General features: G+C 41.0%; 2 protein-coding genes across 2 annotated transcripts; both read left to right on the top strand.

The window, feature by feature from the left end:
* Window positions 1–315: 315 nt before the first annotated feature.
* LOC128974888 (stromelysin-1-like) lies at window positions 316–7,149 on the top strand. Its single transcript, XM_054391648.1, has 10 exons — window positions 316–420; window positions 561–805; window positions 1,273–1,421; window positions 1,536–1,667; window positions 2,756–2,917; window positions 3,548–3,767; window positions 4,879–5,012; window positions 5,871–6,030; window positions 6,843–6,946; window positions 7,049–7,149. Exons 1-10 carry the CDS (start codon window positions 316–318, stop codon window positions 7,147–7,149), a joined length of 1,512 nt encoding a protein of 503 aa, XP_054247623.1.
* Window positions 7,150–14,592: 7,443 nt separating this feature from the next.
* On the top strand, window positions 14,593–22,561 carry LOC128974897 (stromelysin-1-like). The gene is made up of 10 exons (XM_054391660.1): window positions 14,593–14,700; window positions 15,544–15,785; window positions 15,877–16,025; window positions 17,031–17,156; window positions 17,699–17,860; window positions 18,007–18,163; window positions 19,162–19,295; window positions 19,891–20,050; window positions 21,297–21,397; window positions 22,461–22,561. The coding sequence occupies exons 1-10, from the start codon at window positions 14,593–14,595 to the stop codon at window positions 22,559–22,561; spliced, it is 1,440 nt and encodes a 479-aa protein (XP_054247635.1).
* The last annotated feature ends 1,300 nt before the right edge of the window (window positions 22,562–23,861 follow it).

Below are 23,861 nucleotides of genomic sequence, written 5' to 3'. Positions count from 1 at the left end.
TTAGACACTTGCAAGTTAAAAACACTGGTCCAGTTTTGGAAGGAATTTTTAAAAAAAATAAAATACTGGCCAATAATACGATTGTGAAATCAGGGGGTTTCGGGCAAGGTAAACTGTCATGTGTTAGCTTGCTTCTAAAACTAAATTTGTTTTCTCTGTCTCTGTGGGAAATTAGAGGATGTTATAAAGTGAGTCATGCAGTTATTGACTTTAGCAAGCACACAACTGATATAAATAGAGAAACACTAGAAAGCCTTGAACATTAGAAGAGATTGAGAGGGCTTCTAGCAAGAGCTGATAGAACAGGGAGGCAAGATGAAGGCAAAGACCATACCTTTCCTTGGGTTACTGTATGTTGCATGCTCTTGTGCTTTCCCAGTGGTTCCAGAAAAAGAAAAAGAAGAAATGCAGTTTGCTAAGGTAAGGACTACAGATAGAACTTAAGAAACAATTTATTGAGGAAGTGAAGGTGGTGATGTACAATGTTTTATTAATAACTCACTGCATTTTAAAAAAAAAGGCACGCAGGCACTAAACTGTTGCATTTTCTTCCCTACCAGAAATACCTGGAAAATTTTTATGATTTCAAAGAAGAGAAAAGTTCTCTTTTTAAATCAAAGAATCTCAATCACATGGCTGATAAAATACGACAAATGCAGTCATTCTTTGGGCTAGAAGTGACTGGGGAGCTGAATCATAAGACGCTGGACATGATGAAGAAGCCTAGATGTGGAATACCAGATGTCCGTTCATACAGCACCTTCCCGCTGAGCCCTAGGTGGAAAAAAGAAGATGTGACGTATCGGTAATGTATATTAGAATATGTTTCTCTGAACAGCACTGCAAAGATTTGTGAATGCCAGGTAGCAGTAATGCCAGCATGCTATTGACCATTTGTTCCTGTATAGAAGCCCCATTCAGGATGAAAGAGCCATTAATGTGGGGACTGCTGACTTCACTACTCTCATCCTGTGCTTTAGGCTTCCAAAAAGTGATGAAAAAAACAAAATAGGAGTTTACATTAGTTAGTTAACAACCTACTAAACAATATACTCAGTGGATAGAAGGGATACAGTTAGGATAGTTAGGATCTCTGAAAGATGTGAAAGCAATCTGTGAAAATTTCCCTTATGTAAGCAAATAATTTGAAAATAAACAACTTGAGAAATATAAATAGTAATAAGCACAGATTAAAATTATTTGACCTTGATACTACACAGCCTGCACACATGTCATCTGACTGCTTTTGATTCCTTTCTTCGTATTTCACAGGATTTTGAACTACACTCCAGACATGCTACAAGCTGATGTAGAGGAAGCAATTGCGAAAGCCTTCCTGCTCTGGAGCAGTGTCACTCCTTTGAAATTCACCAGGCTCTACAGTGGTCAAGCAGATATAATGATCTCCTTTGCATCTGGATGTAAGGGGACTCCTTTACCTGGGAATGATAAGTATTTGTCACTTTTTTCTTACAGAGATGATGAAATGCATCAAACTTCCCCCCCTTTTTTTCCCTTTTTTTTTTTTTTCCCAGTTCACGGTGATTTCTATTCCTTTGATGGTCCAGGAGGAACTCTGGCTCATGCCTATCCCCCAGGTAGTGGGATAGGAGGAGATGCTCACTTTGATGAAGATGAAAACTGGACCAAATTTACTACTTATAATGGTAGGTAACCTTAAACATTGCAGTGTCTGTTTTTTATTAGTCAGTGCTGTCTTGAAGACACTCTAATGTCACAGATCCCATGGCAGTAGTTCCAGCATTCACTGAGATGGAAAATTTCAGTGCAATTTAGTAAAATTATTCTAAAATTATTCCAAGGGGCAACGGATATAAGCACAGCACAGGAGGTTCCACCTCAACATGAAGAGGAACTTCTTCACTGTGAGGGTCACAGAGCACTGGAACAGGCTCCCCAGAGAGGTTGTGGAGTCTTCTTCTCTGGAGACTTTCAAGGCCCATCTGGATGCATTCCTGTGCAACCTGCACTAGATTCTCTAGTTCTGCTCTGGCGGGGGAGTTGGACTCAATGATGTCCAGAGTTCCCTTCCAACCCCTAACATCCTATGATCCTGTGATCCTGTGCATATTTTGGGCTGCAATTCTGTCAGGCTCCTGAAGCTAATGCACAGCCTGCAGTGAAAAAAATGAGATTAGCAAGAAACAGCAATAGTGGGTAATAATGATGTTGTAAGGCAGGGAACGTTAATCATCGGGTAATGACCATAGAAGCTGTAATATTGAGCCTTTGCTTTTTGTTTGTTTGGTTGGTTTTGTTAATCCAAATCTTTGCTTCTTCAAAGGAAAAAAAAAAATAGATCTTGAGTTTGTTAGTAAATACAATTAAATATAACAATGACATGTTCTGGTTTGCAGCAATATCCAGGGATGGCACTACCTGTTACTGGTCTTTGTGAAGTAGTCACCAAGTGAATCCCATGTCATTTATAATTCCCCAAATCCGACCAGATGACTGAAATGTTCTCACCGAGTTTTCATTAGTTGTTGATATTAAAGAAACTTTCATTCATTCTTGGCAGGGAAATTCTGCAACATGAGTAAAAACTGTGAGAAATAAATGTTTATAGCTCAAAACTCATTTCTCCTCCAGGATGACAGAGAAGCTTTTACTTAGGACATAGATTTGTTGTTTTATTAAGATTCTAAATGATATATCATACACGAGAGGATGGCACTTGTATCCCACTGTCATGCAGGTACTTGATTGATTCTTTGTGCTGGACTTTTTTTAGGATACAACTTGTTTCTTGTTGCTGCTCATGAGTTGGGCCACTCACTAGGTCTTGGTCATTCCAATGTCTTTGGTGCTTTGATGTATCCTATATATATGGCCAGGGATACAAGGGACTACAGGCTTCCTCAGGATGACATTGATGGCATTCAGGCTCTCTATGGTAAGCAAGAAGCATAATTTTTGGTGGACTATGGATAAACATTTATAATGCACTTAACACATAGCTAAAATGCACTGAACTTTCTACTGCAAGAAGGATATTGGTATTTAATATACTGATATTTTGGGGGGCAAATCTCTCGGTTTGTTTATGGCTAAGAGTCTACATCTGCAAAATAGAATCAGTGGGCTGTATCCATACTAGTGAGTCAAAAGGTCCAAGAGCCTTTCTCTAGTGATACCAGAGGAATAGCTCAGGTCCAAGAGCCTTTCTCTAGTGATACCAGAGGAATAGCTCATGTCTGTAGTACTAAATTCTTTTATCTTCCATAAAAGTGTTCACATGCAGAAACATCTTTTGGAAATGGTATTTGCTCTACATTAACTTTTGTGAACATACTCTTTGAGAGCCCAATGGCTTGTCAAGGCAAAAGAGTGCCAGAGACCATTTTAACAGTCAGCAGCACAGGTAGCTAAGTTAAATTGCTCAGAAACTTTCCATGGCATTAATTTACTAGCAGAATTTTCACCATAACAAACCTACATCCATATCGGTATCCAGCTCCTGAAGCTCTGCAATGTGAACCACTGTAATTCATCTTCCAATTCTACACTTACTTATTTCCCAAAGGACACCCCAAGGAGTCTCCTGCACTTCCAACAAAAGCTTTTCCCCCACAAGAACCAACTGAAATGACACCTGCAGAAGCAACAACTGAAATTCCACCCCGGGAAGAACCGACAGAAACAACACCCTCCAAACCCCCCGTAAGACCACAAGACTGTGACCCTCATTTGACTTTTGACGCTATCACCACTCTCCGTGGGGAAACGCTGTTCTTCAAAGGGAGGTAAGTTCTCTCATTTCTAGCACCACCCTTTTGTGAGTTCAAGTAGTTTATCCTTCCCTGGTTACAAAGGAAGAAATTTCTTTCTAAAAACATTAAGGCAATGTTACAAAATTTTACTAGCCTAGCTGGGCTGAGTGGGTAAGACAGTTTACTGACAGTGAGTAAAAGATTTTAAAGATGCTTAATCACCCATGTCTGTTAAAACTGCAAGGCCAAGTGTCAGCCTGCAGCTGTATCACATGCAGCACCTTTCTTTTCACACTATCCTACATGTGGGTCAGGGAGCTATGGAAAATGTCCTTGATGACTTTTTGATGGCCCTCTGGCCTAGGAGTCCACACTGCACTGCTGCCCAGTAACGTCTGTAGGGAGACCCTCCTATTACAGGTGTCCATTTTTGGGCACTCTATGACTAATGTGTAGTGTACTGTTGACTGGACACATCTGCCCTGACAAAGGAGAAGAGTATGTCAGGCTCAGACTTGAGTTAATAATGAGCTTTGGTTGAATAAGCTTCCTTTGATGATGTGAGTCTGATTTCCCTTCTAAAATACATGATAAAGAATTGTAGTATAAAAATTAAATTATTTTTAGGAAAGGGTCATAAGGCAGGAGCAATTCATCTTTAAACTGAATTTTAACATGTTTCTCAAGAATGTTCATCTGTAGTCAAACTGAAGTTAAGAACTCAGATGTGCCTACCTGCCTGGGATATGGTGAAGAGAAAGCTTCAATTGTCAGCTCTACCACACACATCACGTGCTGTCTTGGGCAAGCCATCAGTATGCCAGTGGAGAGGTCTACAGGACCACCAGCTCTAAGTCACCCTGCCTGAGCTGAGGATTTGGACAAGATGACCTCCAGAGGTCCCTTCCAACCTCAACCATTCTGTGACCTCAGAGCAACCCACAGTATAGGGTAAATGTCTATGAGAAGGGCAAAGTGAGAGCAAGGCCAAGTGAAACATTGCCTCCCCAGAGGGGTGATATCTCTTCCTCATAGGGAGGACTGGCTGCAGCACCCAGACAGTAGGAACTGAAGTACCTCTCTAGGCTGCTGGGTTTCTAGTGAAACACAAGAAGCAAAGCGCTGCTGTTTTCATTTCCATCAGCTATGTCTGGCGCAAAAGTCCCTATTTCCCAGAAACTGAGCACGACACCATCTCTTCCTTCTGGCCATCCCTGGCTGCTGGCTTTGATGCTGCTTATGAGATTGACAAGCAGGATCGAGTGCTGTTTTTTAAAGGTATTTCTCTTACATTTCCCTCAATCCTTTTTATGAAGGAATAACGTTATAGTACTGCTAATGTTAGGTAATAATAATGGGAGTAATATTACACTAATTGTAATACTACTAGAAGATGTTCTTGGCATTTAAATTTAATTTTGAAAGTACTGTTACTGTCAATAACTAATACGGCTTCACAACAGCCCTGTACAATATGCTGTTATCATAGAATCATCATGGAATAGCATAGGTTGGAAGGGACCTTAGATATCATCTACTCCAATCTCCCTGCTATGAGCAGGGATGCCTCCCAGCTACACTCAGCTGCACAAGGCTTCATCCAACCTGGCCTTAAACACCCCCAGGAGGGAGGCATCCACAACCTCCCTGGGCAGCCTATTCAAGAGTCCCACCACCCTTGTACTGAAGAATTTCCTAAGATCCAGTCTAAACCTACTCTCTCTCAGCTTAAAACCATTCCCCCTTGTCCTATTGTTGGACACCCTTGTGAAAAGTCCCTCTCCAGACTTCCGTGGGATCCCTTCCTCTTCTTTTGTCAGTGAGAGAGAAGATAGTACAGTCAAAAGTGAATGCCAATGTTATTTAAATACATTTTTTAAAGGTGCCAAACACACCTAGAAATATAGTGAGTTTTAACTACTGAGTATACAATATTCTAGTTACTATAAGTAATGAAAAATACCGCAACTCTGAAATATTCAAAATTATTTGTGCCCTGAATGTATGTGCTGTTTGGTGCCAGCTGAACCTATGTCTATTTGGTGCCATTTACAATACAGAAAGCTCTGGGTCTTTAATGAACAGGGGCTCAGCCTCCTCAGGAATCACTACTAACTTTTTCTGGGTTTCCTGCAGATGACCACTACTGGGCTGTCAGTGGCTACAGCATACAGCCAGGCTTCCCTAAGCCTATTCAGAACCTGGGCTTCCCCACCAGTGTCAGGAAAATCGATGCAGCTGTTCATGATGAAAATACCAAGAAAACCTATTTCTTTGTAGGCAACAAGTACTGGAGGTAAGGCTCACTCCTCTTTTGTACAGCAGATAACCAAAATAGCTTTTCAAATGAAAATTTATTTTAATACTTGTGTTGTAAGTTCATGGTCTCTTGTTGTCATCCTCCTCAGATAGTACAAAGCTGAAGCTCAGGGAAAATTACTCATTTGTTTTCATAGAACAAAGTCTGTAACACTTGAGATAAAGACAACACCCATTTACTCATCTCAGTCTGTGATTAACAGAAACAAGGGCTTTATTTATTAATTAGGAAGCACGATCTTTAGTGTAAAAGAATAATGTAAGTAGACTTTATCATCATGTCATATATTCATTCAGTAGCTATTAAGGGGCAGAAGGGCTCTCTGAAATTTATAAATAAGAAACCTATCAAAACTTTTATGTAAGGAGAATAAATATTTACTTTTTAAGAAACAATCCAACTAAACAGTAATGTTAGCCCTAATAATTAATCTGTAATAATATCTGGAAAAAGTTTACATTCCACTTGTGGAGTCACTTTATTGATTGGATGCCATAAAATTAAAATGCCATAAATTATTTTAAGTTTATTGCTAAGTATAAGCCCCATCCAGCCTTATTATCAATCTCAGAGAATGGAAAAGAATATTTAATCTAATGTTGTGAAAACAGGGTTGCATAAGCCACTAAATATGTAAATATTCACACAGCCAAGTTTCCAACAGATCATGGATGCTTGCTGTTAGTGGATTTTCATCTAAGGGCAGGCTTACTTAGTAAAAATTCCACCTGTTTTGACATTGACCATCACATGTTTGCTTCTTGTTTTAATGCAATATTTTTCTTTAGTTTCAATGAAAACACTCAGTCAATGGAAAGGGGATATCCAAGAAAAATAGCTGCTGACTTCCAAGGCATTGGCCACACTGTTGATGCTGCCCTTCAGAAAAATGGTAAATAAATTTAAATGTCATTTCAAACAAAGCAAAAGGGAAAAAAAAGGCATATGTTTCAAATATATAAATATATTAAATGTTCTGTCCTTCCAATTCTAGGACTTTTCTACTTTTTCCATGGAGCAAATCAGTATGAGGTTGACATGAAGAACAGGAAACTCATCCGTATAATGAAGAGCAACAGCTGGTTTAATTGCTAGAAATCTTAACTGATGCTGCAGGGCTGTGTTTGTACCAGAAATATTTTCTCAAGTTCCTTGGTCCTAAACAATATCATTCACCTGTTTTTGTGCATCTGAAATGATAGCCTTTCGTAATTTTAACTTAAAACCTTAAAAATGTAAAACATACTGTACAGTTTTAATTTATTTTCTTTTCCAAGTATTTATTAATCAAGCTTGTTTTGAATAATAAAGCATAAAATAGCAGTATTTGTGTGTTCTGCTTCAGTCCACTGGAGGCAAAACATTTGCTGTAACCACACAGGAGCCTGAGTGGCACCAGAATGGCACCCACCACTGTTTTAGCAGGGCTGTTTGTGGAGAAGTCAAAAAGAAGCAGAAGGAGGTGGGCAGTTTAGACACACAATAAAATATTAGCTGAGAACAGTGTGAAGGAGGCAGAAGAGGTAGAAGATCCTATGCAAAGCTGTGAAAAGGGCTGTGGAAGGACTGGCAGCTGTAGACTCACCTGCCATAGCCCCACTGCATGACAGCAGAGGGGTCAGGGCAGAGGTGGGATGGGAAAAGTGCCTGCTGGTAGATGGACAACATGGGCAATGGGCTGAGAGGATTCGTGCTCAGTGTTTCTGTGGAAGGTTTTGGTGGCCCAGAGTTTTTGGTACAGCAGGAAAGGTGTGACTGGAGGGAAGGTTAAGGGTACAGTCTGGGGATGGAGGCAGCATGCAGGAAGAGTGGGAAGTGATGGAGACGTAGTCATAGGATCCCAGGGAGACAAGGGGAGCTGTGACCATGTGCCATGGGAATGGAGTCATAGCTGATGGTCCAGCTTGCAATACCGGACAAGAAACCACTGGCAAGAACCACTTCCCAGAGCAAACAAGTCAAAGTGGTAAGAAGCCCCTCAGATTTTCATGTAACTACCAAAGACAAATCCTCCACAGGAAGAGTGGTGAGACACACTCAAAGCACCTGTGCTCTTCTGGCCACCTTATTTGGGTTCCCCTCATAGTCACTGATCATGACTTAAAGATCCTTTGTGCTGTAAGAAAGCTTGGCTTCTCACTCTAGCTTTCACAAAATCACAGAATCAACCAGGTTGGAAATGAACTCAGAGATCAACAGGTCCAAACTATTACCTAATACCTAACACCTCCTGACAACTAAACCATGGCTCCAAGTGCCACATCCAATCTTTTTTTTTTAACATCTCCAGGGATTGTGACTCCAACACCTCCCTGGGCAGACGATGCCATTGGCCAATTACTCTTTCTGTGAAGAACTTTCTCCTCACCTCAAGCCTAAACTATCCCTGGCACAGCTTAAGACTGCATCCTCTTGTTCTGCCACTGATTGCCTGGGAGAAGATACCAACCCCCACCTGGCTACAACCTCCTTTCAGGTAGTTGTAGATGGCAATAAGGTCTTCCCTGAGCCTCCTCTTCTCCAGGCTAAATAGCCCCAGCTCCCTCAACATCTCCTAACAGGAATTGTGTTCCAGGCCTCTCACCAGCTTCATTGCCCTTCTCTGGACATGTTCAAGTATCTCAATGTCCTTCTTAAATTGAGGAAACCAGAACTGGACACAGTGCTCAAGGTGTGGCCTAACCAGAGCTGAGTACAGGGGCAGAATGACTTCCCTGCTCCTGCTGGCCACACTATTCCTGATGCAGGCCAGGATGCCATTTGCCTTCTTGGCTGCCTGGGCACACTGCTGGCTCATGCTCAGCCTACTGTCAACCAGTACCCCCAGGTCCCTTTCTGCCTGGCTGCTCTCCAGCCACTCTGTCCACAGCCTGTAGCACTGCATGAGGTTGTTGTGGCCAAAGTACAGAACCTGGCACTTGGACTTAAATGCCATCCTATTGGACTCTGCCCTTATGTCCAGCCTGTCAAGGTCCCTCTGCAGAGCCCTCCTACCCTCTAACAGATCAACACCTGCTTCCAAATTCAAGGTATGTGATTCCATGTCTCACAACACTGCCAAGATGATGTGATCATACAAGGAACTCAACTCTTTCTCATTCTTCCTCTTTCTTTAACAGAATTGGCAAAAGCAGCAAGTGGGGATGGCTGATGAAGACATTCTCCCAGATACCACAGCTCAAATCCTATTAGGCAGCAATGAGATTTGTTTCCTGTCCTCTGCACAGGGTAGATCTCTCAAACATCTGGTCAAAACAGCTACTAGCATCTGTCACACCACCCATGGGCACCCATGGGGGCTAGGGGAAGCCATGTGTGTCTTAGCATATCCAAGAGTTATTGTCCCACTTTCTTAGCAAACAAGACCAAGGACAGGCAGCTGAGATGCTGCCATGTCTGATCTTGGAGAACCTCTTCTTTACCATGTCCTGCTCCTCATGTGTGCTTTGTGCCATTCTAGATATGTATTGAGCACTGCTAAAGCAAGGCCTAAAACCAGCCTAGATGAGAAAATGTGCCCTGAATCCCAGAAGGGCTTAAAAGTCAAGTTGGGAGTGAACAGCTCAGCATCGCCAGAAGGGCAGCGGTGTACCACAACGAAGTCATGAACTGGCAAGCAGATGAGCTCACTTGGCAGCAGTCCAAGCAGGGCAGAGATACAGTAAAGCTGGTGTTGCCCCAACATCTCCCAGTATCTTACTCAATGTTACAGTGTGTATACACAGCCTGTCCAGAAGAAACTTCAGCCCAAGGACTTTAGATGCCTTCAGGGTTAGGCAGGGCACTTCTGAGTACTGAGTTAATTCTCTTTGTCTTTAAATGTGCCTAGACACTTTGATATCCTAACTAGATACCTTCTTGTATATGAAGGCTACCTTCAGAAATCAGGCCTGTTGGCTCTAGTTGTTGGCTGAGACTTGAAAGTGGCTAAGGAGGAACCAAAAAAAAACCCCTCATCCCAGCAATGGTGAAGCAGAAGACCAATGATATTTATGATGGCTCAAATTAGCCATTGTATTAATTTATTTCTCTTACATAAGGCTGGTATTCGTTATTAGTTTTGATCTCAAGGAAACAATTAAATTAAAATACTCTTCCCCCCTCCAAGTAGTAATTAGTTAAAATTACTAGTATCAGAAAATTTAGTAATATTTACTCATACGTGGAGGAGAATCTATAAAGTGTCCTGCATTTTGATCTAACCTGAACAATAAATGGAAGACAACATGGCATGGATTTCACCTGGACAAGGGACTGGTGAAATGTGTCAAGCATGGATATTTTTTAATGTCTTACATTTTAGCAATGACAGAGCATTACTTTTTTATTTGGGAAAAGCAATTAAATTCCTGCCAAATGTTATAATAATGTATAATTCAGATGGGTCTGGAAACAGGAGTGCTGGAAGTACCTGTCTACACTTAGTAGGAAAGAGAAGATTTATTGTAACCGTGATTTTACTGCAACTCAAATGATTACTGGAATTAAAGGCCTTTTGAATAGCAGCAGGGGAAGTTGGTCCATAAACATAATTTCAACTAGTCACACTTTGTGAATATGAACCTTCTCTGGAGTTTGAGACCTGGAAAGCAAAACAAGAGATGCACACACACACACAAAAAAAAACCCTGGAGAACTGCTATCCCAGACCCAGCCTCTTGCACATGAAAACACAGGCAAAAATGTCTTAGTAGCTTCACTGACAGTTTAATAGGATCCTTACAGAGTATTATCTGTGTGAGCTTGTAATAATATCTACTATCACAAAAAGTGTCTGGAGCACAAGAAGTGAAAAGTTTGGTTAGCATGTGCTGCCCTTCCAGCACTACAGTCACATCACTTCTGATTGCTATGGCAAAGCAATAGGCTCCAGACGTGGACATACAACAGTCCAGTTACAAGTACTCACTCTGCAAATGGAGGGCTGGTTTAGTCTCACTTGCAGCAGCTGTCATATGTTACTTCTTTGGAAGGGAAATCAATGTGTTATGCAGAACTCTGTGGAGATATTGTGACAAGGATCTTTTGCATTTCCTCTTCCTGGTCTGATTTTCAAGATGGTTACTGTGCTTGCAGAGGAAATTTGGAAATATATGTCTAATGCTGCTCTCTGCACCTGAGATTTAAGATCTTCCTGGACAGGTTTTGTGTACAAAGCAAGGCTCCACTCACAGGAACAGACATCACTGCCAGAAGCAGGGAGAAAACAAAAAATTAAACTGCCAGGAAGCCCTGAGTACTCAGCACTGGAGAGCACGGATGACCTGTGTCCAAACCAACTGGGACAAGAGAGGCCTTGTCAGTGAATCAGCATTACCATGCTGGAGACAGATGACTTATATAAAAGCCAGAACTAGGTCACTCATCTTCATTAGCAGTATGACATTTTTGAGGCTAGATTTGTGCAGCCAGGACTGAGGGTTTGCAGCGCAGCCAAGAAGAACATGCCGAAGGCGCTGAGTTAAGCACTGCTCATTGGCAGCACAGTCTGAAGCTGCAGTTTTGCAGCTCAGAAGTCTCCTGTGCACAGACCTACTGTCCCATATTTTGGCCAGAGGTCCTATACTGATGCTAGAGTCCAGTCTGGCCAAGACACTGAGGGTGCATAAGGCAGGGAGTACGACACTTTCAAGCTGCTTGTAATTAAGTTTTCCTTTTGAGGCAACTTAATTACATCCTGCTGAGGCTCTATGTGATGTTCTTTCACTTTTCCCTGTACTATAGTATGCATTCATTTTTAAACATATAAACTGTGCATTAGCAATAACCTTGCCAAAGAAAGGGAGCAAATTTTAACACTTCTTGTCAGAGTTACATGTCTCTCCATGGTACAGCTAGGAGGGGTTGGTTATATGGGAAGGCTAGAGGATTGACTCTGGAAAAGAAAAGAATTACAAGCTTAGGCAATCATCCAAGCACTTTTAAAGGCTGAAAAGAGTAGAATGTAGCAGTTTTCATAGCTACTTCTTTATGACAAAACAAGAGATTGTCATTATATGTTGAACTACTTCTGGATGAAGTCACCTCAAAGGATGACATCAAAGAAGATCTCTGTCATGGAATTTTATTCATAAAGCATATTCTAGGTGATTGAAAAATGTTTGATGTGACTGGTCTCTTGAGGGCAACAGTGATTAGCATCAAGAAAAGAGAGAATGAGGTTGACAGAGTAGCTGGAGCACCTTTCCTATGAAGACATGCTGAGAGAGTCAGGGTTGTTTAGTCTGGAGAAGGCTCTGAGGAGACCTTATTGTGGCCTTCCAGTATTTGGAGGGGCCCTACAGGAAAGCTGGTGAGAGACTATTTAGGATGTCAGGTAGTGATAGGACTAGGAGGAATGAATCCAAGTTAGAGAAGAGTAGATTTACATTAGACGTAAGGAAGAAGTTTTTCACCACGAGGATGGTGAGACACTGGAACGGGTTAACCATCCAGGGAGGTGGTAGAAGCCCCATCCCTGGAGGTTTTTAAGATCAGGCTGGATGTGGCTCCAGGAAACTTGATCTAGTAAAAAGTGTCCCTGCCCATGGCAGGGGGGTTGGAACCAGATGATTCTTGAGGTCCCTTCCAACTCTGACAATTCTGATTCTATGATTTTAGAAGGCTGATGATAAGAAAGCCCATCGTAGCTTCCTATATGATTTTGATGACTTCTAATGGCCCTTTCATTAAAGAGAAAAATGAATGATGAAAATCTATGAAGTTCTACATGCTGGAAAGTCAATTCTTCCCTCTAGAACCAAAGGGACAACTGTACACATAGAGATACTGTGTGGAAAGAGAAAAAAACTGGGAAAGTTATAGTGGGTCTGTAAGCACGAGAAGCTGTTTTTGCAGAGAGGTTTTTTGTGTATGTGTAAGGAGAACTCTGCACCCAAATTTTAGATTCATCTCAACCCCTCAGTTAGGGACATCTAACATAACTATACGAGTACAGTCGTTATCAAAAGCTCCCTCAGGGGATCACTTCCCCTTGGCTCAGCTGCCTCATTTTTGGGTTGTTCACAGATTCACGGATTGCATGGGGTTGGAAAGGACCCTCAAAGGTGATTTTGTCCATCTCACTCCAAAACCAGAAAGGGGGCTTCTACCCTAACATGATCCTCAGTTAGGTGTCTGCTCTCAGAGAAGGAATTGAGCCCTTAGTAACCAGACGGCCCCTGCAGAGTTCCAGCAGCCTTGCCAGGGTCTGCCCCCTTTTTGGATACCCAGACCTATCAGTTGCCCATTTCCTGCTGTTCATGTCCACAATGCATGCTCTGCTCTAGGGATCCTGCTGGAACCAACATAGTGCTCTTCAACAGGAAACAATTTCAACAAATATCTCAAGTTTACAATATATTTACAACCCTCCTTTCACAGTTCTATTATCCTGCCAGCTCTGGAAGGTGATTTATTTCTACGCACATGCAAAGTCCCACCTGCCCTGCAGGGCTGTAGGTGTACCCTAATTCCTGTGTCAGTCCCACACAGAGGGCTATCTTCAGTGGCAGTAGATTTTTCTCTTCAGACTTCATCTATGCCTCTGCTTCATCCTCCTTGGTGGCAGTGAGGGGAGGATGTGATTTAGCACGGAGGAAAACTGGACCCAGCACTAGAGGAGACATAATATTGAATCTCTGCAGTTCTCACCACCAATGGCAGACTTGGAGAACCGAGGAACTTCTCTGAATGGGAAACCCATCAAAGACTTTGATCCAGAAGACCTGAGTGCTTTTTAAAACCTTATAGTAGGTATAAAAGAAGGAGACTGGGAAGTGAAGTAACTGTGCCATTCTCTGAGAATAGTGGCAACTACTGGACAAAAGTGACACCATGGCTCAATTTTTCTAATGACTTTAACTACGCTCAGCAAAGCTTTTAATTTCCTTGTGGCACTTACACGTTTTCCTGGAAGTTTCATCCAGATGAGAACTGTATCAAAACAAAACTGCATAAACAAACTACTGCTTCATGGGTTACAGCACTGACTTTATAATTTTGAAGGGCTCTACTAAAGGGAAAGATGATGGCACTATAATAACCTCAAAAAATACAGGCTCCTGTACAAACAACTACAAAAAACAACAAGCCAACCAGCCAACAACAAAAAAACCTAATACACAAGTTTTCTACTTGTAGTCTACAGTCTTGTAAACTTCTGCAAATGTTTTTCCCTTTAGGTACCTGCACAATCCATTTGAAATCAGTATGAACTGAAAACATTAAAGAGACATTCTTTAAGTTTTGGGAGAGTAAGACTGCATTTTAATAACTAAAAGGTTATTGATCTTATTAAAAAGAACTACAAGTCTATTATTGCCTCATTAATCATATTTCCCTATTGCAAAACCTGCACAAGGGTGGAACTGGATGAAAGACATCATAAATATTCTTAATGGTAAAAACACTGTTTTGCTTGTGTTCTGTTGCTACCTAGAACTTGTGAGAATCAATGAGTCAGGGATTAGAAAGCTTTATAAAGGAAGTGAGTACTAGATGAAGTCAAAGCAGGTATGTGGTAGAGTACAAGGAAGATTTTTCTAAAGACTAGTGAAAATGAGAATGGAGAACCTCCCTTTTCTCATGTTATTATGTGCAGCATTATCTTGTGCTTTTCCTGCAGCTACAAGGCAGAAAAAAGAAGGTGGCATGCACCTTATCCAGGTGAGAAAGGCCTCTCTGAGAGATCTTTAGCAGCCGTTGAGCATTCATTGCAGTCTCTGGGGCTAGTATATACAGATGAGGAGCTAGTTCTGCAGATTGCAGCAGAATGAGTAATGAGTTTGACTATCTCCCAAAATAGAGGGGGCTGCATTCTGTACCATGATAACAAATGCTTCTTTAATCTTGATTCATTCTTGAGCTGTTTTTTTTGTTTGTTTGTGGTCTTTTTCTAGAGAACAAATAAAACTGATTATGCATTCACTTATGTGTTGATTCTAGCAGCCACTGAACTCCTGATTCAGTATATGTTTGATTTGTAGTTCAGGTGGATATGTGGTTATTTATGTGACTTCTGGTACTACGATACATAACTCTTCATAAAATAAGGACGTTATTTTGTATGAATTGTTACTGTAAAAAATGTGGGAAAGAGGGATGCTACTACTGAAATTTTGTGTTCAGTCCTATATTTCGAACAGCTTGTGCACTGCCTGCTCTAAAGGACTCTGAGCATCCCTAAAGCACAGGGTAAGTGGATGGTACATTACCAGAAAATAATCACTTTATTAGACAAATGCACATTTTGAATGTATTCTGAGTGACCTGCAAAACATTTATAGCGATAACATAATGCAAAAAGCTATCATCAGGAGACAAATTAGCATGCAGGCTTTAAGAAAACTCTATTACCCATGCTTCCATTGAACAGAAAGAAAACTAGCAAAGATACATGTCTGAAGTTGTGTCAGTACAATTTTTAATGAGCTTCAGAAGCAAGCACCATTGACTGTCCTAAAATGCCCCCCCCCCCTCCTCTTTCTTTTTTTTCCTTTTTTTCATTAGAAGTACCTGGAAAATTACTATGGTTTTAAGAAAGATGGGGAATCTTTCATTTGGAAAGGTAATAGTCCAATAACACAAAAAATAAAAGAAATGCAGGAATTCTTTGGGCTTGAGGTGACAGGGAAACTGGATTCTGGAATTTTGGACCTGGTGCAGAAACGTCGCTGTGGATTCCCTGACATAGCTGGGTTCTCCACCTTTGCAGGAGATCCAAAATGGGCCAAACAAGTTCTAACATACAGGTAACTATAGTGGAATTCTTAATGCAAAGGCTGTGTGTTACACAGTGTAAGCTGCAAGAAAACAGTTGATTTTCTATCTTTTATTTTAAAGGATATTAAACTACACACCAGACCTGCATCCAGCAGATGTCAATGTAGCGATCAAAAAAGCATTAAGTGTCTGGAGCAGTGTAACCCCTCTGAAATTCATCAAGAAGGACAGAGGTGATGCAGACATAATGATCTCCTTTGCAGCCAGAGGTAAACTCTACACAGCCATTATGAGTTATTGCAAAGTTATTGCCTGTGTGGAGCAGTTAGCCTGAAATGCTGATGATTTCTTCTCATAGACAGAATCATAAAATGCCAAAATCCAGTGTTCAGTTAAACAAGCAGACAGAAAAACAGAGTTCATGCTAAGATTTTATGGCTGTAATTCTTGACAGTCCACAGGGGAGGGTGGAGAGGCAGATGAAGAGAAGGAGTGAGAAAATGAATGTAACAAGCTGCCTGTAGTTCACTGGATTTATACCTAGCATACGATGCCTAATGTATGCACAAACCACAAGAGGTTTAGGGTTTGTTGGATATACCCAAGATCAGAGCAGTATGGAGTGGATAGCTCTAGGAACATTCCTGGGATTAGACATGTGCTTTGTGTAAACTAAATAAGTTCTAGAGAGCCTTAAGGCTTGTATTTTTGGAATCGCCCTCAGGGTGGGCTTAGCTCTTTTAGTTGGCAGTCTGTGCACTGGACTCTTCTAGTCAGCTCCTCTGTTCACAAACAGACATCCACTCATCTGGACTATGCAGAGTATGCAGGCACTGCACATAAGGTCTTTGTCCCTAAATCCTTTTCTGTAGACTACACTCAAGGGCTTACAGTCTTTCCAAGAATATTGCTTCTGCCATCAGCATTTAAATTGCCAGCCAGGTTCAGATGGCTGCTGACACAGAGGTTTTGAACCTTTTACCTTATGAGCAAAGAAGGAAATTTATTTCAAAACAAACCATGTTTTGCCCTTCCCTTGAGGCAGCAGTATGAAAATGTCCACCTATTTTGTGAGGAAGCCAAGATTTCACTCCTGATGCATTGGTTCAAATTTTCCTGAGTTTTCCCTGTGAAAAAAAGAGAGCTTTTGGCAAGTCTGTGTGGAGGGGGGATTTGAGAGTTTACAAAATCAGCAGAACACAGAGCTCTGTGCATGACTGAGAACACTTATCTCCCTAAGCCTCACTCAGCTGTCTATGGGACTTACTTCTCAGGTCACAATGACTTCATCCCATTTGATGGCCCAGGAGGGTCTGTTGCTCATGCCTACGCACCTGGCAAGGACTTTGGTGGAGATGCTCACTTTGATGAAGATGAAACCTGGACCAAAAACACAGAGGGTAGGAAATTAAGTTCTTCAAGCCTTTTCTGAAGCAAGCTGTACATGACTTCAAGGGTACAGTGTCTGTCTCCTTTCTTCCTTAAGAAGTGCTTAAAAATGGGATTGATTTGAAGGGCCATTGGGTAGATGGTTTCTGCCATCTAAAAAAAAAAATCCTCTGAACCTTCTGGTTTAAAAAGTTAAGACCCTAGCTGAACTTCTACATGGACTGGGTGGAGATTTATTTGGGAACTAATTGAAGGACCTGGAAGTCCCCTTCTCCCCACCCTTCTAACCTGCTTGTCTCTTCCAGTAGTTACATCACCAGCACTAGTCCACACTGGCTTTGCAGGATATGCCAACCGTTTCCTTGTATTCTACTTCAATGATTTCTTTATTTTTCTTTCTGACCAGAATTTCATCCCCAACTGAATTTCCTGTAACAGCTTCACTTGCTTGAGCAAGCAGTTCTGAAATCTGATCTGCCTTATGTCCTTCATGTTTTCAGGACAAATTAAAAGGCACTGCTCTCCTATGATGTCTTTTGTTTATTATTTCCAGGTACAAACCTGTTCTATGTTGCTGCCCATGAGTTTGGCCATTCATTGGGACTTTTCCATTCCAAAGATCCCAATGCTCTGATGTACCCAGTGTACAGGAAATCTGACCCTTCAGTATTCCCTCTTCATCAGGATGATATTAAAGGCATTCAATACCTCTATGGTAATTCATAATTATTAATTAACTAGTGCTTATAATTTTAAGGACTTTGGAATATCTTTCAGTGGCTTTTTTTTTTGTGTGTGTGTGTACTGGGTATACCTGAATGAGTTCTCCTTTTAATTTCTTCCATAAACTCCTTCTTTTAGGACCATCTTCCAACACTCACAATGACCAAATGGAATCTACTGAGGTAAAAGACCCAAATGAGTCAAAAGATCCTGTACTACCGAACACCTGTGGCCCCAATTTAACCTTTGATGCTGTTACCACTTTCCGTGGAGAAATCATGTTCTTTAAAGACAAGTAGGTCAGCTCTCTATCATTTTTAAATTATGCTGGGCAGCATGGAAAAATAACATTCCTCAGAATATCAACCATTCTAGGCAGGAAGGTGAGAGAGGCAATCAGGGTAAGACATGGGAGGCAAAAGCAAAGGAGTGGTGGAGAAATGGAAAGAGGTCAGTATAAAGAGGTAGATCACTTTCGAAACAGAGCGTGCTATGAATAGGGTGGGGGAAAGATGGCTCCTCTGAAAACATGCTGTTTTCACTTTAGGCTGTAAGCATGTCCGGTGTTTGGTATCTGGGAGAGTTCAGCTTTCCTAAAAGACACCACCAGCTCTGAGACAGCACCTTCGTTGCTGTTTTTGTTTTGAGAAAGCTGAGAGTTTACCACTCCTGACACAATATTTGCTTGAAGACCCCCTGTAGTGGTGGTTTAGTGTGACAACAAAAGGAAAGGATATTGATTGAGTGCTAAACTCAGATAAACTGTCTTGCTTCAGGGCATGACAGCCCAAAATCTTGAGAAGGGATAAAAGAGCTGATTCCTCTCCTTTTCTAATGGCAGGGCTGTGCTCCCCCTCCTCCCCCGCTGCAGACACTCCCCAAAATCAACATCAGAGTTTTGACCTCAGAGTTTGGAGTGTACAGAGCCAGTGAAGTGTTATTTTGCTGAAGGTCCTCGTGTGCACTGTCCGTTTCTCTGAGCTGGTGTTGCTAACCCCAGGGTGGGGTTTCATTCCCCAGATCTTACCCCATAGCAGACCTGTGAGCCAGGCTTTTCTGCGTAAGGGAAAATAACAACTGTTTTGACAAAACAGTTAATCAGACCTATTTTAGATGTCTGCATCAAGATCAGAGGAATCCCACCAAGGAAACAACTTTCTTTCCGTTGACATTACAGGGAGCTTAGGGTGAATAACTCAGGATACATTAGCCCTGGTTGCCATGATGTGGTTTCATGCATTTGTGTGTGTGAATGCTTTATTTGTTTGAAAACCTGTTCTATATTTACGTAAGGCATTTTTGGCGTAAGCATCCTGCAGTCAGGACAGCTGAGTTTAATTTAATATCTTCATTCTGGCCACGGCTGCCACCTGGTGTTGATGCTGCATATGAAATTCCTGAGAAAGATGAAACTGTCATTTTTAAAGGTAAAAATGTTGTCTTTTGGGGGTTTGGTTGGTTGGTTGGCTAGTTGGTTTGGTTTGGGGTTTTTTTGGTCTTTTTATTCTGTCTTTATTTTCTATGTCGTCTTTTCAAGCAATCTTAAGAGTTTGTGCTGGGCTTAAAACATACTTCAGCTCTTTCTGCAGGATTCCACATGACAGTGAACTGATGCATTTCAGTCACAGAGACAACAGATATATTATCCAAGATAAGGAATATATATCTTAATTTTTAATGTCAATATAGAGAAATTTCATTGTCTAAGTAACTGTCATTATTTTCCTTTTATGGAATGGAAGATTATCCATTCAATTTAAAAATTAAGACATATGCTTCTTCCCAGCTTGTGGAAAACTACCAGAATTCTGAAAGAAGCCTGAAATTTCAGTTTTCGTAAAACATGGTGCAAAGAACCATTCTTGTCATTTTTGTACTCTAGAATCAGCATGCAGAATGTCTTTGAGTAACTGGCATTGTCTCTCTGCATTTTTCCACTAAAAGATTAGCTTTCATGGAAAGGATTTTGTCATTCCCAGAATAAGATACTGATAACACGTTTTCATCAACTTTTTTTCATAGGGAATGAGTTCTGGGTTGTGAGAGGAGATACCATACTTCCTGGATACCCCCAAAAATTCTACACTCTGGGCTTTTCAAAGGATGTTACCAAAATTGATGCTGCTTTTTATAATGGAAATGAGGATAAAATATATTACTTCATAGCAGACAAATTTTGGAGGTAATATTTCCTGTGTTGCTTTCCTAAATAGCAGCAAACATCATCACATGATCAATATCCTGTCATGGTTTAGGATGCATTAGTCAGATGTGTTTGGTAATCTCTTTCACTGCCACAGCTTGTTACAGAAAAATATTTGAAAGAGAGGTGAAATAGTGTTTTTTTTTACCTTTTCTTTTAATTTATTTAATTATTTATTTAATGGATTCAATTATTTAATTATTGATTTAGTTGAATTAATTATTTAAGTTCTCTTATTTGTATTTTTATTTACATTTAACTACCTTGGGGGCAAAAAATAACAACCAACAAACACAAACCCCAACATCCTACATTTCCATGAATCGTCTCAGAAAATCAGTCAGAGCCTCACTCTTCATATCAAAAACCTTTCTGTGGGGAAAGGGATATCCACCCTTTTTCCAGTTACCTACAGATAGTTTCATAATGTTGCTTCTAAATGCTGTGTAAGGCAAAGAATTATCTGCTGAGCATGGTTGTTATTTCCTCTTTGCAATCAGGTTTGTGTTATAGGAAATATATTTCCAACAACTGCTCCTTATAACAGATGTAGTAGATAGCCTGAGCTTTTGTAGATGAATGGCACGACTTCTCTCTTTTCTGCCACCGCAATAGCCAAGTCATTGTACATGCAGAGATCATTCTGGAGCTATATAATTTGTAGGTTAAACAGAAGATCAGACTTCTACATTGTAGTTCAAACTCTTACAGCAGTTTGTCTGATTATTAAATCTCTTACTGAGCAAAGGTATCAGAAGAAAAATACTTTCAGAAGCCTTCTTATTCCATCACTGATAGACAAACTACACTTCACTAAAAATGTAACAACCTGCTATTAATAACAGGTAAAATGACTTATAATTAATCAGAACTTATGAAAAAAAAAAATCAACAGATTTTTCCTGATAAACATTTCTTACAGGTACAAGAAATCAATCTTTCTATCATCTTACAAATCTAACTTACGTTTGAGACAGCTTACCTACCTCTCCTTTAGGTATAGTCTTTTACAAAAAAATACTTATCATATTTACAATGAAGGTTAGAATATTAGGTATTATTTCATGTATCTTGAGCTGATGTAAACAGAAGCAATTCTTTCTGCTAATAAATTAATAATGATTTGTGGCACATTACCTAAGTGATACTGAATGATGTGAGCAGAATTAATTGTGAGTTGTTTGCAGTTTTCATTGACACCAGGCTGTTTATCATTTTTCCTCAGTTATGATAAAAGAAGTCAGTCTATGGACAGGAAGCCCAAACTGATAAGAGATATATTTCCAGGAATTAATGGGAAGATTGATGCTGTTTTTCAACATGAAAGTGAGTAACCATTCTTGATAAAAATCTGTGTGAAATTCTGAGGGTCACAGAGCTGACAGTGCTCACACAGAGAGAGGCACCTCTAAGTGCTTCTTGTAGTCCTCAGGATGACCAACAAGACCCTGAAATAGTCATATAACACTCACATGTTTCACTTTTCCACCTTGAAATATAGTAATAATATAACTTGGGTGTCAGCTTCACTGTTGGAAAGGCCAGCTCTAAGAGACAGGTTGATATTTATGTGTTTATACTGATGTGCACCTCACACCATGAAGAGCACCAATCAAGACAGTGATAACAACATAAGGTCTGCCTGCTATGTCCAAGGCTAACACAGCCTGGCCCTCTGACATAAAATGGCACTGATGTGAGAACAACAATTGGCACTAGCTTCTCCTGGATGAAGGAGAATATTAGACAGGAAGATGCTGGATCATACTCCACACTGCCAAATGGCACAGTTTCACGATTGTTTCCTAGCCACTCATCTCCTCATCATCAAAACCCATGCATGTTAATTGCTTCCCAGAAAATCTATCATTTACCTCCAAAATGAGTCTTACATGTGGTGCCGGGGATCCTTAACTGCAGCTGTCACTCCTGAAGGACAATGTGGACACAGCTGCCCCAGGCTATCTCTCCTTCGCTGCACAGGATCTGGCAGTATCCAGCAAGTTTGTACCTGCTCACACCTTGTCGGGCTCTGTGTCACGCTCCAAGCTGTGCAATACCTACCCACAGGTGGCTGGAAGTGCACCCTTCTACAGGGTTTCAACACAGCTGTTGCATTGCCAGCAGATATTCTAAAGTTTAGAAACACACAGGATACATTTTTGCAAGGTCACCATGGGATTCGTTAAGTATATTATGCAGTGTGTGCATGGCTGCTTTGCTATGGAAGGTGTCCCCATGCTACTGTGTACCATTTTACAGAGGTTACAACTGGAAGCAGGTGCTGTTGGCAGTGTAAATGCATCCAAAGATTTTCTGAGCTCTTTCTGGATACTAACTATTACACTTGCAATGCCATAATTCATCTGGGTGTTTGGTTTTTCCCTAGATTTCCTTTATTTCTTCCTTGGAAAAAAGCAATTTGAGTTTGACCCTGATAAGAAGAGAGTTACACGCCTCCTGAAGACCAACTTCTGGTTTTCATGCTGAGAACATGAAATCTGTGATGGTGTTGGAAAGAATGTAGTATTCTTGTACTGGAAATGCTTTTTCTTTTGTAAATCCATGGAATGTATAGGTGATTCAGCGTTAGTCAATCAACCTCAACACCTGTACAATCTGTGTTTCTGTAAATAACAGAACATTATTTATCACACTGTTGTGTATATATGTATATACATTAACATCAGGATTTTTAGTTTACCAAAAAATAATGCAGTTTTTACTTTCTGATACAACATTGTGTCTTCTTTTGCTTTTCCCATCATTTTCTTTTTTGCTGTTCATGCTGTACATTACCCTACTCATAGCCCTACTAGCCAGGAGTCCACGAGGAAGAGTATTTCTGTTCCTAGAGCTGGGATTGCTTTCAACTAGTTTTAGGTATTTCAAAGTTAAGCAAGCCAGCTAATCAAAGCTACCGCTCATAATTGTGGGGAGACAGACAGGAGCTCCAGAGAGCAGTATCTCTCAGCCTGAGATGAGATGGAAGTGCTTCTTTTCATTACTGACTGGAGAGGTATCCTATTTGAGCAGTTATGTTAGACAGCCAATTATCAAAGGCTAAGCTCAAGTGGGATGAATCCTAAACTAAGATATTTACTGATTTATATGTGTTTAAAGGCTCATCTTCACAGGGACAGAGGGGCACAAGAGCATGTCGGGGAACCCCAGTCATCTCTGACCAGCCTCCACTCCTCTACAGATGTCCCAGGGAAGTTCCCACAGGCTGGGGGACACTCTTCACCATGTATCCACAGGAGAGGCTGCCCATCACCTCACAGTCTGAGATATCACTGTCCAGGTGACAGGGATCAGTATCCAATGGGAGAGCATTTGGGGGTTTTATAAGACTTAGTACGTCATTCCCTGTGGGAATGGGTAAAATGTAGTATGGATTAGAATCATAGAATCAGTCAGGGTTGGAAGGGACCACAAGGATCATCCCATTGGGCAGGGACACCTCACACTACATCAGGCTGGCCAGAGCCTCATCCAGCCTGGCCTTAAACATCTCCAGGGATGGGGCCTCAACCACCTCCCTGGACAACCCATTCCAGGCTCTCACCACTCTCATGCTGAAGAACTTCTTCCTCACTTTCAGCCTGAATCTCCCCGCTTCCAGCTTTATTCCTTTCCCCCTAGTCCTATCACTACCTGATAGCCTAAAAAGTCCCTCCCCAGCTTTCTTGTAGGCCCCCTTCAGATATTGAAAGGCCACAAGAAGGTCACCTCGGAGCCTTCTCTTCTCCAGACTGAACAGCCCCAACTCTTTCAGTCTGTCCTCATA

This window comes from Indicator indicator, chromosome 1, assembly GCF_027791375.1.
Source record: "Indicator indicator isolate 239-I01 chromosome 1, UM_Iind_1.1, whole genome shotgun sequence".
Taxonomy (NCBI): Eukaryota; Metazoa; Chordata; class Aves; order Piciformes; family Indicatoridae; genus Indicator; species Indicator indicator.
Note: the sequence above shows the minus strand (reverse complement) of the source record. Positions and strands in the feature narration are given on the sequence as shown.